General features: G+C 41.9%; 2 protein-coding genes and 1 long non-coding RNA gene across 4 annotated transcripts in view; 2 read left to right on the top strand and 1 right to left on the bottom strand.

The window, feature by feature from the left end:
• ep300a (E1A binding protein p300 a) overlaps positions 1-11,522 on the bottom strand; it is a 26,493-nt gene extending 14,971 nt beyond the window's left edge. Inside the window, exons 1-14 of one of the 2 annotated variants that reach the window (XM_053413249.1) lie at positions 10,957-11,522; positions 8,212-8,891; positions 6,932-7,111; positions 6,311-6,641; positions 5,472-5,591; positions 4,856-5,095; positions 4,485-4,590; positions 4,194-4,319; positions 3,017-3,134; positions 2,427-2,568; positions 1,966-2,040; positions 1,653-1,738; positions 1,357-1,509; positions 313-804 (exon numbers count right to left, since the gene is read on the bottom strand). In XM_053413249.1, coding sequence (XP_053269224.1) covers positions 313-804; positions 1,357-1,509; positions 1,653-1,738; positions 1,966-2,040; positions 2,427-2,568; positions 3,017-3,134; positions 4,194-4,319; positions 4,485-4,590; positions 4,856-5,095; positions 5,472-5,591; positions 6,311-6,641; positions 6,932-7,111; positions 8,212-8,891; positions 10,957-11,050 — 2,943 coding nt within the window. In that variant the 5' untranslated portion in view covers positions 11,051-11,522. The remainder of the gene's footprint in view (positions 1-312; positions 805-1,356; positions 1,510-1,652; positions 1,739-1,965; positions 2,041-2,426; positions 2,569-3,016; positions 3,135-4,193; positions 4,320-4,484; positions 4,591-4,855; positions 5,096-5,471; positions 5,592-6,310; positions 6,642-6,931; positions 7,112-8,211; positions 8,892-10,956) is intronic. The other variant, XM_053413250.1, reaches the window with a different exon arrangement.
• On the top strand, positions 10,341-18,754 carry LOC128427293 (poly(A) polymerase type 3). The gene is made up of 7 exons (XM_053414381.1): positions 10,341-10,467; positions 13,258-13,367; positions 13,614-13,725; positions 16,225-16,314; positions 16,704-16,822; positions 17,022-17,169; positions 18,666-18,754. The coding sequence occupies exons 3-7, from the start codon at positions 13,635-13,637 to the stop codon at positions 18,752-18,754; spliced, it is 537 nt and encodes a 178-aa protein (XP_053270356.1). The 5' UTR covers positions 10,341-10,467; positions 13,258-13,367; positions 13,614-13,634.
• On the top strand, positions 14,022-15,724 carry LOC128426402 (uncharacterized). Its single transcript, XR_008333264.1, has 5 exons — positions 14,022-14,111; positions 14,653-14,682; positions 14,810-14,906; positions 15,077-15,235; positions 15,330-15,724. It is a non-coding gene; the product is annotated as an uncharacterized LOC128426402 (long non-coding RNA).

Raw genomic sequence — 18,754 nt, 5'->3', positions numbered from 1 at the left:
TGAGAGAGGTGTGCCCTCTACAGGAATCCTCTAGTACCACGCGCTGTACCTAAGTATAGGAACGATAACGTTCACTATGCAACTGGCTTTCTATGAATACGTTTGATTAAACATCGAGTATATCAGGGCCTTACTGGTACAGCATGGCTAAAAAAACCCAGTTAGGAATTGTTTGATCACATGAAAAAAAACAAGTTATACATAGAAAGGCAAGATTGAAAGATAATCATGGAGGACATGAATCAATGGAATATGTGTAATAAGATGAACTGGTCCTGATATTAAACTTCATGATGCTAAATTCTCACTGACCGGAGTGCGAGGCAGCTGAGCACCATGCTGCGATGAGTTTGAGGCCAGTCCCGGGTGAGACGGAGTGGTCGAACCAGCTGGCCCTATATGCTGCTGCTGGAGAGACTTGTTAGAGCCCGGGCCCTGGCTAAGTTGGTTTTGCTGGGGGGTCGGTGGTGGAGCCAGCTGTGATGCATTGGGGGTGTGTGGCTGTGGGGTCTGGGACCCAGCTAGTCTGGGGGGTGTTTGGTGAGGGGTAGGGGATCGGCTGTGAGCAGGTGAGGGCGAGCTGACGCGCATGGCTCCCAGATGGGGGATGGAGTTGGTCTGCTGGTTCGCGTTAGTTGGAGTCATTGAGGAAGGAGGGGCTCCGGCAGCTAAGTTGGGACCTCCACTACCCACGCTCTGGGGACCCATTGGCCCCACTGAGGAGACGCCACTGTTACCGCCAGCTGAACCGGGCTGCGCTAGAGGACTAGCAACTGGAAGAGAAGGAGGAGTGCCCATCTGCGTCTGTGGAAAGACAAGGATGACGATAGAAGGGTTACACATAAAGAGGGGTGAATAAAAAGGTGTAATTCAATAGGAAAACCAGCATATATGACATGAGATTGTTCTTTGGTGTCTCTATACATTCATGATTTTCACTTTGCAATTTGGTAGGCTATGACTTCATAACATGAATACCCAAGGAAGAGAATATCTCAGTAATTAAATTTTTGGCAAAACCCTTTCTTTGAACCCGGGAACATATTTGGGAACATTAAATTGAATTCCCGAGACATATTTCCTTCTGAAATGCCTTCTAATACTCTCTGATTACCAAATAACTATCAGGGTGTGTGGTACTGCATCACTGTGTGGTCAAACACTATTATAATATTTCCAAAACCAAATATATATATATATATATATATATATATATATATAAATTTTATTAAATTTGGGTGCTTGAGCTGCTCCCCCCGCGACCCGACCCCGGATAAGCGGATGACGATGAGATGAGAAATTTGGGTGCTTCAAAATGAACTTAATCTATAGATTAGTTACTCTAAGCCACCTTACCTGTGGCATGCCTGCCTGTGTGCCGGGCTGGGCCATACCGGGCTGAGCTGTACCAACACCTGGTCCTGAGCCAGGGAACTGCCCCTGCGGCAGATACTGGTTCTGTATCTGGTTGACATTGGGTTGTGCCATCCTGGATCCAACCAGTCCGATCTACATATGTAAAATGGCATAGATAGGGTTCTTTAAAAAAATTCTGCTGATCAGTTTGAATGGTTGGTATAATTATCTCCTAGTTTAAATTGTTTTGATATGAAAAAAAAAAAAAAGTGATACATGGTGTGTTCATTACAGACCTGGTTGCCTGATGCTCCCATTGGGAGTGGAGGCGTGGACCTCTGGCCCATGGACTGCATTCCCATCTGATTGAACTGATTCATACCTGAAAAAACCCAATGACAGTTATGATACAACACAGAGCATTTCATGTTGAAACTACTGGAGTATTGGATCCTTTATTTATATATACATATAGCAATTATAGTGATGTCGCCATGTTCAAAAAGGGTCCTAAACGTAATGCAGTGTCAAATCAAGTGTAAAAACATATCACATGCCTACAGTCTTACTATTAACCATTCATATGACAACGTTTTCTTGTCTCTTTACCTGGGCCTTGCATCCTGTTGACCATCTGATTTGGTCCAGTCGGTCGCACCAGAGATGGGTCAGGGAGGGGACCGTCTATATAAACAGAGGCAGGAAATTAAAAAAATCAGGTTGTCATCTGTGCACAGGATAGAAAGAGACGAGGAACTGCCCTAACCAAACATATGGAGAGGTTTGTATAAACTGAAGAATGTTTCATCCTTTTCCTTGTTTGTTTGTTTGTTTGGGAAAGATCACTGGCATTTGGACACAGAAAAAAAAAAAAAAAACTCCCTATGTGCGTAAAAGGTTTGTATTGGCATATTTCAGTAACATCTGCCGCTACTAATCAGATGCATGAGCTAAGATAAAAAACAATCCTGAAATATCAAAATGTCCATCTCCCTCTGATTAAATTATCATTCACATGAATGTGTGCTGCTCAGAATAACATTAGCTGAATATGCTGCATGTCTACTCACTTGTAGGCAGTCCAGTGGAGGGCTGACCCAAGCCGGCAGGCCCGATGCCCAGGCCCTGCTTCTGAAGCCGGGTCCTCCTCTTCTCTTCCAGCTCCTTCTGGATCTTATAGATCTTCTCTGCTAATAGGTGATAGTACTCAGCCTGTCAACAAGAGGGTAAACAGAGGAAAGGGGTTAAAAATCCCAAAGAATATTAGCCAAAAAACTAAAATACAGCTACTATATCTACTCCTGCAAACTAATTATATTTTCAAGTTTAATAAATAATGAACAATGACTAATTAACACCAGGGATTACATATAAAGCCAGTCATAATTCATGAGTCCCCCAGGATTTGAACCCAGGTCCTTTGATGAGACAAATCTTTATACACTGCAGTAAACATAACCTGGTAATTCACGAGTCAGGCTCATGTGACCTAAGTTTGCAGCCACATCCTGTTATGGCATATGAGCTGTGAATATTTATTAAACTTTTGAAAACAACAGTATGACTTATTAGCTGGCTATAGCTGCAAAATGTTTAGTTTCTACAAGGTTCCTACTTTCGGAGCAATGCACTGAGCTAAAAGATGGATCGAGAAACTTACTCGACTATTGGCTGACTCATACATGTCCCCCTCAACTTTTCTGGCATAGGCAACCAGGTTCTCCATCCGCCGGTCCTTGAGGGCAGCGGGGTCTGGAGTCGGGAAAATGGCCTGAACACTGGACGATGGGCAAAAAAGAGAAGGACAGAAAAATGAGGGGGGAAATGGGGAAAAGAGGAGAACAGATATTTAAATACTGACGCCATCTCAGTCAGAGAACTGCTTAAACAGAACATGTTTGTGTTGATATGGCATATTAACCCTTAAATCCCTTTGAGATCTTTGAGCGATTTTTCTGTGTGGATATTAGATTATGTTTAATACTGAAGTTTTTACATAGTGTGTAAAAATCTGTCTTCAGGGCGTGCACCGTCATAGTCTGAGAGTTTTTGTAAGTAAGAAAACATTAATGTTCGTCAGCACAAATATGGTTCAGTTAATTGCTAGATATAAGCTGTGTATTCTGTTGCAGCTGTGGAATAAATCTTTTTTTGACTTACTAACAAGCATGCTAACGTTACAAACATTAAGAGGCCCACACTGGTGATGACATTTTTTAACCCATAAAGAACTGAAGCAACATATAAACCTTTAAGACCGGGTCCGAAGTTTGCGTGCTTCTCCCGACAATGTCATTTCAAGACTTTAACTGATGAAATACATCCTGATTTGCTGAAATTGTCACATGAGGGGTTAAATGCAATAAGGAAATGTAGTTTGTTTGTTATCATTTTTTGTTAGCGTTTTTTTGTCGCATTTCAGACAATAAGCAAGAGGAGCAATAATTAGGCAGATGAGAGCGGAGTTTAACTGATTAATACAATGAAAATTACAAGATTCAGACACGGCCAGCTTTATTGTTTTATATGTTAACAAAGTTTAGGGACAAGGCAATGACTTAAAATGAAAATAAAATGTTAAAGCTATCATATATGTGTTATTTCATGTCTGTCTTTTCCAATTGCCAAGAAAGTTTGACAAAACTTGGAAAATCTATCAGCTCTTCAGAACACACGGATGGGTGTTTTGAAAGAATGCTTAGGTCTTAATGGGTTAAATACTTAATATATATTGTTTGAAAGAGATCACTTTTAATAATAGTATAATAAAATACACCAAAACAAATGTGATAGTGTCCCCTGGAAACAAAAATTGGAAGTTCTTGTTTCGCACTTACAGTTTGTGTACCAAATGGTTTCGTAGGTCCTGTGTGATGTCCTCATGCCAGCTTTTCCTCATGCCTGCAGCAGAGGGCGGGGCTGCTGTGGGCAAGGAGCCGACCCCACCAACATCATTCATAAGACTGGGAGAGAGGGATGGGAGAAGCTTTAATGATTAACTTATTAAAGACATGGATGAGTGCCTTGGTCAGATGAAGAATTTAATAAAATGGTGGAAATGAGCGTTAATTGCTTCTAATCAAGACATCCACCGTATGGCACGTTATCGTCTTTGAGTTCGTTCTCACCCTTGGCTGGTCACATTCAGGTGCATCATGGTATCCTGTAGAAGGTTGGCTTGTTGGCTCTGAGATGCAGCTCCCACACCTCCATTGACTCCCATGGGATTTGTACCTACACATGTAAAAAATACATAAGTTTTCATTCCCAAAGCCCTGCTCTGGATCTTGTGCCTTCTTAGAATTTCATAAAATAAAAAGCAAATTCTTGAGGCACAGCTTCAATAGGGCTCCTTTTTTCTTTTTCTATCTTGTGTCTTTTGAAAGCTTCTTTTATGGGCATTTTTCATAGCTGACAATAAGTACCTACTGAAAGGCCACTTGAAGCAACTTATTCTCTGTGTGGGGAGGAAAGCAAGTAAAAACATATGCTAACTAACCCATTGAATTCAGAGGCCTCATGCCGGTCTGGCCATGCAGGCCTTGGTTGGACATGTTGGGTTGGGCAGTCTGAACTTGGACCTGGTTGCCCTGGTAGGTGAGGCCCAGGGCAGCGTAGGCTCTTTCTATGGAGCTGGGGTCAATCTGGCTCGGTGGGTTGAGGTTCGGAGCACTTGGCTGGCCACCGGCTACAGCCCCAAGAGAGCTGCCCAGACCTGCACTGGCCGCACTGAGTAGAGCTGTGGGAACATGACGAGAAGAGAGCAAGGGTTTATAACATATCTGATCTGCTTGATGATATTCTTCAAAAAAACAAATTAATAAAATAACATGCTTAAGAAGAGCAGGTGCCTGAATATTATGCATAACTTATGGCAAAAATATGCTGCAAATTATACTATAAATACTGCATAAAGTCAGTTCAGCATAAAGTAAACCACAGCAATACTAGCATCACAAATATGAATAGCAATTCATACGCCTACAAAGTCACATAGAATAAGTCAAATTGATGATAGTGTAACATTGACTCGATATGATAACATAATTAGGATGCACAGTAAAGAGTCAGCAACAGGAGTGTACAAGTATAGCATTGTTTGGTCAGATACAGACACTCACACTGAGGGTTCCTCTTGTCCCCAGCGTTCTTCAGTGGCAGGCAGACGGGACAGTCGTGCCGCGTGCAGTTCTTCCAATGAGAGATGATCTGCCTCGATGATGCACAGTGTGCAACTGAGGATGAAGAGATTGGAAACACAGAGTTATATGATAGGAGGGTAACAAGTGAGATCAAGAAACTAAACAAAAAATACATGGCTAAAAATCTAGGAAATCTGGTTTCGCTTGATTGTTTTTATGAGTACACCAAAAACAAAAACTATTAAATCTAATTCAACTTATCGTTTGTGTAGCCAAAATAGGACATGCACTTATGCCTCCAATGCACCTGCTACAGTGTTCAATTGAGTAACATCTACATTCGTTAGGAGCAAACCAGCCAGAGCCGTATAAACACAAAACCCAATGAGGGAGCATGCAAGTTGAACAGAGCGCTACTACAGAGAGTAGAAATGCAATCACACTGTTGTTTCAGAAAAAACTGCACTGGCAAGTCCATAGTAATAAAAGATTATGTCACCTGATACAACGATTAAATGCTTTTTGACAACCAAAATTGAGATCTATAGCAAAAAATTTCATTATTTACCTATATAATTTGTCCCACTGTTTCATAATGAACCAAACTCTAAATCTATATATTTTATACCAGCCTCAACTTGTAGAACTCAGCATAATACTGGTCTTCTCTATGTACCTGTCAGTCAGGTGCTGCATGTGTGTGTGTGCCTGAACTGCCACATAACTGTAACAAGGCTGCCTGCTTGTCCAACACAGGAACACATCGTAACTATAAACTGAGTCTAGGAACTTGTGGCATCCCTTCTACTCACCCTGACAGGACTTGCCAGCTTGGCAGTGAGTCATGTGATTGAGAACGTTCTTCATTGTGCGGCAGTGAGGAAGGTTGCACTGTCGCACTTCACCGTTGGCCTGTTCTCTCCGCTGACACTTGTGTGCGTGGAGCAGGAGTACCAGTTGCTGCTGGATAAGCTTGCGTTTCTCCGGGTCAGCTGTGGGAGGTGCACCAGCTGCAGCAGATGCTGCAGAAACCTGTGAACCAGGACCAACTAGACCTGCCTGAGCGTTGGGCACCATCCCCGGGGCCCCTCCCACAGGTGCACCAGAGGGACCGCCCACACCTGCCTGTGACTGCTGGGAGCCCTGGAAAGTAAAGTGGGAGGGAATAAGAAGTAGTAACATGGATGAGACAAAGAGTGAACCAACAGGAATTGGGAGAAGGTGAGTAAGAAGTGAGGAGGTGAGAGGAGGAGGATAATAAGTAGAGATTAAGGGGTGGTGACTTAACAGTAAGAGGAGAGTTCAACAGAGAAGAACGGGTCAAATGGAAGGAAGCACATGTTGAGAATGAAGGGAAAAGAAGAACACAAGAACTTTGTGTTTTTTTTTTAAAATGAAAAACGTTTTGTATTTAGTTTGTACTTGCTCCCTACCATAGCAGCCATTCCTTGCAGGGGCTGGTTCTTCTTGTCTACATTGAACGGGGCCAGGCTGTTGGCCATGGGGCCCTTGTTCTGGAGCTGAGGGCCCAGCCCTGCGCCTCCCAGACCTTGATTCCCCTGCCCTGCATAAGGACCTCCAAAAGGACCCCCTGGGTTCCCCATCATCCCCATCTAGATGCAAAAAGAAAAAGAAGAAATATTCGAATAACCCATGTAGTTGAAACCACATTTCACTAGTGATATTAGAAACAGTATTTGAACTTAACATGTACCCTTAATTGTGTTCTGGCAGTGTCTCCCCAAACTCATCTAAGGTGTTAAACAAGTATGATCTGTGGATACTTCCTAAGTAAACTAGTAGAGTCTGTGTTAATGGGACACCTTCATCTCACGAAAGTCAAAAGTATGTAAAAAAATGTCTGTTTACCCCTTGCATTTCCTATTGCTCACGGGCAGATAAGACACAAACCACGTAATAGAAATAATGCACTTCTCAATCAGTTCACCAGTCAAATGCATCCAGCAATATGCAGTAAAGCCATTAGCAAATCATCTATAAACATATAGAAGTCATGATTTAACATTCCACAGCAGGAACAGCACACAGCACTCTGTGACAACAATCTCACATTAATATTTCCTCTTTTCTCCCTGCACACTGAAGGGGTTATTTAAACTTAAAACACAAATTTACTCCTCGTCCATTCCCCTGTCACTTTCCTCTGCTTCTGATGTCACCTTCACAAGTTAGGGACATATCCGTTTAACCGCTCTCTATGCCTAACCTGCACACATCAATTGAACAACATTAGCCTTTGACAGCAGCATTTTACTGTCGCTCCTGTGGGTCTGTCAATCACATAAGCAGATCATTGTTTTTGCTAATTCAACAATAATAATACAAGCCTAAATGTGCTGTGTATTGCCTGAGTGATACTAGAATACAAAAATGGATAAAGACAATTCATTGAAACTCTGGTGTGCTGTAGTTAAAGAAAACAAAACAGCTAATAAGAATTTGTGAATGGGTTTTTGCACGTACAATTTTTGCTGTATGGTCTTTTCGTACATTCAATTCACCATTCATTCAACAATTTGCTGCCACAAATCTGGGCAAATACTGCTTTGAAAAATAAAATATAAATTCCACCAATGACAACTTTCTTGTTTCATATAATTTCCACCACATTTTTAAAAAACAATATGAAATGATGGATATGGAATATTAAAAGATGTCAAACGGAAGAGAAAAATATTTCAATACACCTTACCTTGTTCATTGCTCCAGGCTGCTGGCCTCTCATCCCAGCCTGTCCACCAGCTCCCTGCTGTTGTAGCGTCTCAGCCAACAGGTTGCTGTTGCCGCCCATCCCCTGATTCCCAAAGCCCATCCTAGGGGAGCCATTCATCACCTGGTTCCCAATCATTCCTGGCTGCTGCTGTCCATTATTGCCTTTCTGCTGTGCTCCCATCATGGCCCTGTTCATGCCAACCATCATTCCAGCTGCGGCATTCTGTTGTTGCTGCATCATGCTGGCCTGTTGTTGAGGGGAGAGGTGTTGCTGCTGCTGCCCCATCATTTGCTGAGGTCCTTGACCAGGGGATGCTTTCATGTTCGCCAAGTGTTGCCCCATGGCAGTGGGACCTCCTTGGCTGCCCATGGTTCCTTGGTGTCCTTGTTGGACTGAAGTGGGCGCCCCTGCCCGTAAAAGCTCGGACAGTTGTTTGTGCTTGGCCACCGCATCCTGGCCTCCAACACCCCCTCCAGGGCCAAGACCAAGACCCATTCCTCCTGACCCTCCACCGCCTCCTCCAGGACCGAGCCCTCCAGGTCCTCCTCCCAGAGTGGTGTGCAGTTGGTTGAGGTCCCCGCCATTGACCAGTCCTGATTCATTGGAGCTGATGAGCTCATCTGGAAGGTCATGCTCCAATTCAAAGAGTGAGCCGAAATCTGAAATGGAGAAATAGAGACAAGGAGATGGGAGATAAAGTGAGTAAAGTATGAGGAGGAAAATAGGGACCAGAGCATTGTTAAGCCACTATAATCCTTAATTGTTTCAGCATGACTGGGTAGAAATGAATTGCATGCTTGACATTGGAATTAAAAACCTTTAAAAGGCATTTTATCAGGTGTATCGCCAGTTTTCTTCCATCAGAAATTATCAACAAGTCGGTGAGCACAAAACCAATGAGACCAAAAGTAGAGTTGAAATCCATTTGCTTGCAGGTCTTATATGTGGACACGCGTGTGGTTGCATGCACAAAAATAAAGTGGGGCCAACAAGTCCACTACGACCAGTGGTCTCAGACTTTTGCAAACATAAATGCCTAACTTGGTCTGTGTGCACACAGACCCCTGCCCGCTAATTAACAGTAAAACTACAAAACAGAGAGACAGGTCCGCGAGGCACTCACACAGCAGTGTCTCAGACTGAAGTCTCTTAATTCAACAGCACATTTAAGCAATCAAGAAAGATACACAACCGACATCATGAAACTTTATAAAGGACATCAAGACCAAAATCCACACACACCCATATTTCTCAAACTAAAGATGAAATGTCATGATTTCAGTTCTTCCGATAGTCAGATTGTTATAACACAGTAAGGAACAAAATACTGTCTAACTCCCTCAGACAACATTTAATTGAATGCAATTACCGATAACAAAACTGACTGATGTGGTTCATATCACACAAAAATTTATATTTTTTGTTAAGAGTCAGATTTAGGTAGGGATGAATACATGACAGCTCAGGTCACCTGTCATTTTTCTTCTTTACATGTGTAACTGTACTGTGAAGATGTTAAGGATCTGTCCACAATGACAATAATCAGTTGCCATTCTAACCTACAATAAACCGAAAACTGCCATATTGGAGAGATCAGCAGCAACACCAATGTATATTTAAAGAATGGTATGCATAGAGCCTGTGCCATTCCTGGCCACATGCTTTTATTTCTCAAATTAACTGTAAACACGCAGCACACCAGTGCCACAAATAACCTTAGAAGACAATAAATCTGGATGAAATAAACTGCATCCTCATCCACGGGTCCTTTCCGTGACAGCACTGCACTGATCCTCGAAATAAATCAGGCAAGGTAACGTGAATGTGCGCGACGTCTGGGTGATTTCATGCTAAAAGTGCCTTTCCACGGGGGCTCGCTGTCACCGGGCAATGCTGACACCCTGGATACAGCTGCTGGTTGTGAAAAGGGGTGAATGGCTGCTTAAGTGATGAAATGTAGGTGATCGTTTCGTGCTCGGAGCAGCATTTGACAGGCTAATTTGACTCGCTCCGTTTCGCAGTGGCTGGACATGGCGCTGTCCATGCTTCACAGCTTGGTTCACAGGCCACTCTATTCCAGCTGCTGCCACACGCCATCTACAGACACACACACACCAACAATGCGAATTTGAGCTTAACAATCAGTCGGACTTGTGGGCCTAGACTAAGCCTTCCAACAGGGCTAGCACCGTGGGCCCCCTCTGCTTGTGGCTAGCACTTTACACGGTTGCTAAGGTTGGTCGGGAGAGGGTCCGAGTTATGATGGGGCAAAACAACAGATTGTTTCAGACGTGAGAGGCTTCAAAACTCGAGTAACGCGGTGTGAGTGCCTGTAGCTAACTGTCAATTTGACACATCTGGAAAACACCCCAAAACTTTATCACAACTTGTCCCGGCCCAGGGCTTATTACGAGCCAGGCTGAAGTAGCCATTAGACACGGGACACTTCAACTAGAGGATCCGCATTCGGTTCTCGCCTAGCTGAGTGGCTAACAGCGCTACCTCCGGCTAAAATGGCTGTTAGCATGCGAGCTAGCGAGAGGGGAGCTCCTCTTCGCGTCCGACACACACACTCGCAGCTAGCACGCTAGCGCTAGCGAGCTACGACAAAAACAGAGGAGTAATCCCGCGTCTTCTGCCTCTTTCGAGCGAAGCAGACACTCAGGAAACAACCGAGCTGGACGAATCCCACCGTAACGAACGATATCATTCACGAATACTCACCGTTTCCATCGCTGGCGGAGGCGGAAAGTGCCGGAGAGGAGAGTTTAGGCCTCTTGGCTGAAGGCGGGCCAGAGTCCAGAACGTTCTCGGCCATATTTTTTCGAAATAAAAATATATAAAGTATCCACAGTTGCAGACGTTTTCACGCCGTCAGAAGCTCATTCCTCTTCGCGTCCAATATTGCGACTTTTCCCCCTCCTTTTGGGGGACTAAGAGGGGGAAAGTCCCGTGTGCAGATTACTCCTCTTTCCCTGGGTTCGCCTCTCGATTTCAGCCTCGGCGTATATCAACCCCCCTCCCTCCCTCGTCGGATTTTTTGTTCTTTATAAATTTCTGCCAGCGGAGGAGGAGGGGGTCGGCGAAAGTAAAAAAAAACGGGGGAGACACACGCTGCGGCTTCCCTCTGAACTTACACCGCCACTTCGGATGTAAATAAACCGTGCCCGGGTCTCTCTCCGGTGGCTGCATCCGTCATTTCAGCCTCCTTTTCCAGCGGAGTCTGGAGGAAGATAATGTCGGGCAGGGAGCGCTTGTTTGCCTGCGAAGTGATGGTGGGGCTGCTGGTGGCTTGAGGATGAGGGGAAGCAAATAAATAAAAAACAACACTGATGATAAAGCTGACAGACGTGCAGCTGAAAGGAGGGCTGGATCATTGGCATTGGCTTTGCATGTAAAAGAAGAAAAAGTTATTTCTGACGAAAGTGGCCCATGCAGGATCATGAGCATCTCATGCTTTTATCAAGTAGAGGTTTGGCCCCAAAACTTAAAGTTGGATAAGTTCAAGAGTTATCTCAGATTGCAATAAATCAAAGTGTTTCATCAGTTCTGCAAATTAAACAAGTTCAGCAACTGTTCATGGGCTGCGGACCAAGAGGGAGACACCAGCCCTGGGAAGCTGCTCTATGTGTGTGTGATTTGTTTTAATTTGATCATTGAGGAATTAAAGTTCACTAAATCAAGTGAGACCCTGTCCTGTCACTCCTCGTTGGCTTTGTTTGCTTCACTCAGAAACTCCTTCACACCAAATGTCTTCAGCATGTCCCCGTGTGAACTCCGGCTGCAGCCTCCTTCTTTGACTTGTCACCCTCCTGTCCAGTTCTTGCTCTTCAACAGTCATTCGCTTCAATCGTCCTCAGTTTTTGATGAGCACATATCAAGATCTATCAAAGTAAACGACACACTAAATGCATCATTTCAGAGGAAATGTGCAAAAATCAGCCCAGTTTTATACGTTTCTTCTAAAAGAGGAAAAATGTTGGATATTGCAGCTGGAAACTCCTCATGAAGATCAAATGACCTCCACACTATTGTCTTTGCTAAAACTGTTTGATTCAGGTCAAGAGTGTAAAATCGGAATATCACTAATAAGACTAAAAACTTTTGCAAACGAGAAACTCTTCCGTGATTCAACAGGTCACAGATTTGATTAGAAAGTACCATCTATATCAAATCTATAAATTGTCTATAAACACGGTCTCAAGGCCTCACAGGTCCTCTGCCCATGAAGTTTAACAATTCCATATAGGTGCTTAAAACTTGGTTAGGCAACATATTACAATAACAAGTCTATTCACGCGTGAAGCATCTTTCTGACAGTCTAATTGCTGCAGACACTGTGTACAATTCCAATGCTTTGTAAATTGCCTCATCCATTGATGCTTACCTGCCAATCAAAATTGAATGACTTCATCAAATATCATCAAACCTCAACATCGCTGAATCATGACATTTGGTGTTAGGAATAAAGGAACACATGTTGTACTGGGAATAAAACCGGTTGTGCTGGTAAGGTTCCCACAAGGACCACAGCCATGGCTGGATTACCCCACCAGGGGGCCCCAGGGCCCAAATCCTTGCAGCCTCCAACTCTGCCAGTCATTTGCAATGGGAATTCTGTATACTGCGCATACAATAAAAAACAGTAATATATAGTGCATCTCTATCATGTGTCATTTGCGTTGCCTAAATTTAACATGGCAAAGTCTCGGTCATGCATAGCTCCAACCCCTGCAGTTGATATTGAGCCCATATCAGAAATAGCAGTTATTGTACCATTCCAAAAACCAACCACTTAAACACAAAAGTGAAGAAGAGGTCACACAAATGTGAGGTTTCTATATGTCCACCTCAGGCTTTTTATCGATATTACTATCATGTAGTCTGGTGTTAGCATCTGTCAAGCGATCAGTGTTAAGCTAGGGTCTGTCCTGATTGCGCCCTATGATCTGGTCACTCAAAAAACATTCACAAGTGACAATATAAACTTCACTCTCATATGAATCTGTTTTTTACTCTCGACAGGTGCTGATATTGATGCTCCTTGTGTTGGGCCTGTATTTCTTGAGAGAACGGTCTTCTTCACCTCTTTCTTTAAGAAGATCAAAGCCCAGGAGGAGGCCAAAGACATACAGGTTTGTCATATATATCAATTATTGCATCTTTTATCATTATCATGCAACTCAAAGTCTATTTCTCCCCAGTGCAAGTGACTGACAATATTGTTTTCCTCAGGCCATAGAAGACACATTTGTGCCGGTCATCAAGTTGACATTTGATGGAATTGAGATAAATGAAGATCTAATAAATACAAAGTAAAAATAATAACTAAAAACTCTACTGGTGCTTTGATAACTGGTTTGTGTTTCTGTATCTCATAGGTTGATTTAGTCTATGCCCATATGCTACAGAGGTCTCTCGGTGACACACTCAACCTTCTTGATGACATTTGGTTGAAGGATATGGATAAAGCCTCTGCCAGGAGTCTCAATGGTAACATCACACTCAAGTACACACACAGCAAATTGAGAAGAGTTGAATTATTGGTGTTAAACTAGACATACACTAGTAGAGTTAATTATACTCTGGATAGAGTTAATCCATTATAATTAACTCTCAGTCGATAAATAGTTGTTGTCAAAACCGAGTGTAAAAAGGAAGTGTCACTAAATCAAATCTCTAAGTGTAAATGTTTAAATATTAACTCCGAACCTCTTACTCTAAACTCTGATCCTGTATTTCACACCTCAATGTTAACGTCACCCCTCCCCCCTCCCCCCTACACCGTACGAACACCGCTCTGCTGAAGCAAGTTCTGCGTGTCAATTGGTCTGCTGAAGATAGAGCTACCTCTCAACTTTTAACGGTTACACTGTTCGGTAAGTACATGAAGTAGTATCTGATAATATTGTATTTTATATTAATATTACTCTTCGGGCACCCGGTCATTGTGCAATGGTGAGCCACGGTAACTTTACTCGTCACGCTGTTACTAACCACCCAAACACCTGCTTAATGAGCTAGAGGTTAGCATGCATGCCTGGTCTCACTGTAACGTAAAAAGTGAGTAACGGCAGTAAACGGTAAGTTTGGCTTGACGTTTTGAATGAGTGGGACGAGTCATGCACTTTGTAACCATAGATATAAAACGTGATAAGATGGTGCTAATGGTTCGGAGTTGCTAGCTAGCGTGCTAACGTGGTGCTAACGCTAGCAAGCACTTTGTCCAAAGTAATTTCTAAATTTTTTTTTTTTTTTTTTGCGAAAATAACACAGCTCTTGGTGAAGTATAAGAGGGAGTTATATTTCTAAGTGTCATATGGTTTATCTTGGGAGACACTTCAATGTCGATTCCCTCAATGACATGAAAATAACTAACAATACTTTTTTTCTGTGCCTTATGTCTTTTAAAATGTGTAGATGCATTAATGTCTCCTGGCATTTCTTGTGGTAAGATTTTTATTATATGGGCTAAGCTGCATGATATGGCTCACATTGACTTTTCATTTTAATAACAGTGGGTCAGATAAATTGTTCATAAAGCTATCCTCTCTTTTAATTCACTGAATTCATATAGAAAATGCTGGCAAAGGTGGAATACGGAGGAGTCCAAAAATACATCAAAATTCCACAAATTGATGAAAACTTTGACTTCCAGAAGTTTCTTCAAGAAGGTTTGTCTCCACACATTTTAAGCAAAAAAAACCCTTATAGGCCATTTTAGAGAATATTTTCATTTTTGTAGTGTGTCTGTTTTGTTTTTAAGCTTTTTATGCTCTAAATGTTTAAATGACATGGTTGATAATAAACTTAATGTAACGTTATTTTTTTTTATTTTTCCCAGTAACAGACAAATTTAGTCTGCAGGCCCAACTTGTGACTGAAGGTGTGCTCAGCTTGACTGACACATCAGAGACTGAGGTTGATGCCGACACATTCGATGAGCTGGTCAAGTCAGGGGTGAGAAACTTCAAGGTTGGATATCGCCAGTATCCAATAACAGGTAAGGTTATGTTGTCTTGATTTTTTTTATCATTCACCAATCAATAAATTATTGTTTTTAATTTAAATTGATTCTTCTCTGAACTGTTTTTTAGACATTGCTATTACTTTGGATGAATCAGATTCATCTGTAGACCCATCACCATCTCCAGCATCATTGCCAGACCCTCCAGCATCACTAGCTTCGACGCCAGACTTCACAGCACAATCACCGGTTGACCTACCTTTAAGAAAATCTGTAATATCATAATACATGAACAACGTGCTTTCATAATAGGCTGTGCTGTTGACACACTGTACTTCGATGAACATTTTCATGCATACTGTATAGAAGAGCAAAATAATGAACATATTGTGATTTTCATTGACCAGCTGACGTATTTTAGACCGTTTGATAAGCAATACTCGTGAGAGTGAAAGGACATACATTGTGCCTTACTGTTGCATGTTCTAATATTTGTGGTGCAAATCTGAAAATAAATGTTTTTAAACTGCCAAACATGACTACCTTTTTATTTTAGCAAAGTTTATTTTCCAAGTATTTTTTTAGGAATATATATATGTAAGAATTATATTGACATCTTTTAAGTGTTATGGGGGTAACACTTGTGTAGTTAAGATATAGTCCTCTGAGAGAGTTAATTGCTAACACTAAATAGAAGTGTTAAAAAAAACTAACACTGGTTGGTGTTAGGCAGTGTTAAATTTTAACTCCAAAAAGAGTCAAATTTACACTAACTTAGTGTAAAGGTACCAACACTCGTAAAAGTGTTAAATTAACACTCTGAGGTGTGGACCCATATAGACACTTTAAAAGTGTTAAGATCAACTCTTACAGTGTTAATTTGGGTATGCTGATTTTACTGTGCAGCTGCTCAGAAATGCTGCAGTATGACCAGACGAATGAATTTATTCCAAGTTGTTCATTTGCACTTTCCCTTTTTTTAAAAGCAGCTGTTTGTGTATGAATCCCATGTTTTCATTCTGTAGGTTACAGAGCAACAGAGGAAATCCTCCGTCTTGTGCCGAACGTCTCAACCTTCAGGCTCGCTCTGATAGCCATCAAGCTGTGGGCCAAAAGTAAGATGAACGACTTATTCATCATGCCAGACACTAAATCTCTCTGTGAATAGCTGGACTTGTTTACTAACATGATAATTATACACTTATACCAACAACGGCGGACTGCCCTGCTCTGGAGAAACTGGTCATCAACTGAATCTGAAATACATTTTTTAGTCAGTGGTGCAAAAGGATAACTTCAATCTCGGTTTATTGTTATTAAGGATATTTTGTTTGCTTTGTCTACATTTGCTGACGTGCAGCCACAGGCCAGTCTCTGATGAGCAGGAATAAACAATAGACTTAATGTTAACTTAACTATATCATATGTACACAACGTGAAACTTTAGTAAAAGGGAACATTATTCAAGTGATATTTTGTCTTTATCTTTTTTTCTCATCCTTAGTTTTCCCTTCAGGACGCAACATTTACTCTAGCAAGCTGGGCTTCTTGAGCGGGGTATCCTGGGACATTCTAGTCGCCAGAATTTGCCAGTTTAATCCAAACGTGACAGCATCCCGCCTGGTGAGGAAGTTCTTCAGGGTCTACTCCATGTGGGGAGTTGTGTCAGCATTTCTCTTAAATAAAGTATTTCTAAATCTCTTCACAATATTCAGTGGTTGGGGATTTTTAAACTCTGCTTTGTATCACTGAAAATGTAACTGCATGTTCATGTTTTGTAGAAAAGGATCAGTTGATCTGACAGTCTTGTGTTTTGTGTCAGGGATTGGCCTATCCCTATTCGTCTGAGGGTAGTGCCGGTGATCAGTACCACTTGATGCTGATCATCACGCCGGCATACCCCCAACAGAACTCAGCATTCAATGTGTCTCTCTCCTCGCTGACCATCCTGATCGAGGAGATCAATCGAGGTATGTATAGTCACCCAGCTGACCACCATAACATGGTCATTACCTGCATAGCGAGCCACACAACCGTCAATTCCCGTGTTCTAACCGTGGATTAGATCAAACCATGTTAAACTCAATAACTCAATAATTCTGAGAGTGTGAGAACATTTTGTTTTCAACCACCTGTCTCTTCCTCGTTCACAGGAGTATCATTAGTAGTTATGTGTTGGAAGACCTGATGGACACAGTGAGCAGTTGTGTTCAGCTTTTGACGTGAATTTTGAAATTGTGTTGTGGAGTTTGGGCGTTAAATACACAAACACAGATCACTTACTTTACACGTTTTATTCTCGAAAGGGCTTTATTATACATTTAAAGTTTACTGTATAATGGACATAATGACGATGAATATATTGGTGTTACTCATTGTGCTGTACAGTAAGTTGACCTGCTGTAAATATTGAGCAGCAATGAATTCACAAGAATGTTTTGATCTCTTTTATTCAAAGGCATTATCTTCAGGTGGAAGCATCTTCTGCTACAGAGGAGCAGCATCTTGATTGGTGAGTCAAGTTCAACTGGAATTCATGTCAACACATTCTCATCTAGAGGTGAAAAACGTTGCATGAAAAACCGTATGACAACTTTACATCCAGCTGCTGGAGGGTTTTCTTCTTCCTGTAACTGATTTCTCATTCACTCGGTCAGGATTGGCCTGGTGGAGTCCAGGATCAGACACCTGGTGGAAGCTCTGCAGATACACCAGTGCATTACCTTGGCTCATGTGAATGTGAATCCCTGCTCTCCACTCAAGGAGCCCGATAGCACTTAAGGACATCATTTCATATTTCAACTGGTTCCTGTTTTTTGTTCTGATGCTCTGTATTTACTCTCAGTTTCCTGTAACAAAGCATTAACGCTCATATATAATGTTGGTTGTCTGTTTCTGTTTCAGGGAGGGTCTGAGCACAAAGTGGGTGATTGGATTTACCCTGACAGAGGAGTATAAGATAATTAGGAACAAGAACGATATCGGCCGCAACTTTACTGATACTAGTGTGTTTTTGTTTCCTTCCTTTTTTACTTCTTCTTTAAGTTTTGTGACCGCTGGAGCAAAGTTGGTTGAAAATGTATTATAATTTCATACACTTTTCATCTTTTTTTTTAATGATGTCTAATTTTGTTTAAATCTTCCCAAAAAACATAATTTAGAAATGACATGTTGTGCTTTTACAGTGGCTTATACACTGAAGTCTTTCTCTTCCTGGAGTTACAGGGATATCAATACTCCAGGAAGTTACTGTACTGTACTGTGGATAGAAATAGTCCAGCACATAACCCCTGTAAAAAACCCAATGTGACACTTGTAACGCTTTATGATAAATGTATTATTCTCTCATAAGATATTCATATTAAATATTGCTGATAACCTTTTTAAGTAGTACTATTTTAAGTAAGAGAGCTCTTGCTGAGAATGTTACAAATACTATGTTAAAAACCATCCTTGTTGTCTACAGGAATCCTCTGTTACATCCAGAACCAGCAAAGCCACTCGAGCCTCCACAGCTGCACAGGCCACAAAGAGACCTCGTTCTCCCTCACCTGA

Source organism: Pleuronectes platessa, chromosome 21 (assembly GCF_947347685.1).
Source record: "Pleuronectes platessa chromosome 21, fPlePla1.1, whole genome shotgun sequence".
Classification (NCBI taxonomy): domain Eukaryota; kingdom Metazoa; phylum Chordata; class Actinopteri; order Pleuronectiformes; family Pleuronectidae; genus Pleuronectes; species Pleuronectes platessa.
Note: the sequence above shows the minus strand (reverse complement) of the source record. Positions and strands in the feature narration are given on the sequence as shown.

Bases quoted from the DNA above. Each gene is read 5' to 3' on its own strand.
- LOC128427293 (XM_053414381.1), top strand. From the start codon at position 13,635: ATGCTACAGAGGTCTCTCGGTGACACACTCAACCTTCTTGATGACATT. The intron at 13,726-16,224 runs GTAACATCACAC...TTCATTCTGTAG, and splicing joins CTCTGCCAGGAGTCTCAATG to GTTACAGAGCAACAGAGGAA. The intron at 16,823-17,021 runs GTGAGGAAGTTC...GTTTTGTGTCAG, and splicing joins ACGTGACAGCATCCCGCCTG to GGATTGGCCTATCCCTATTC.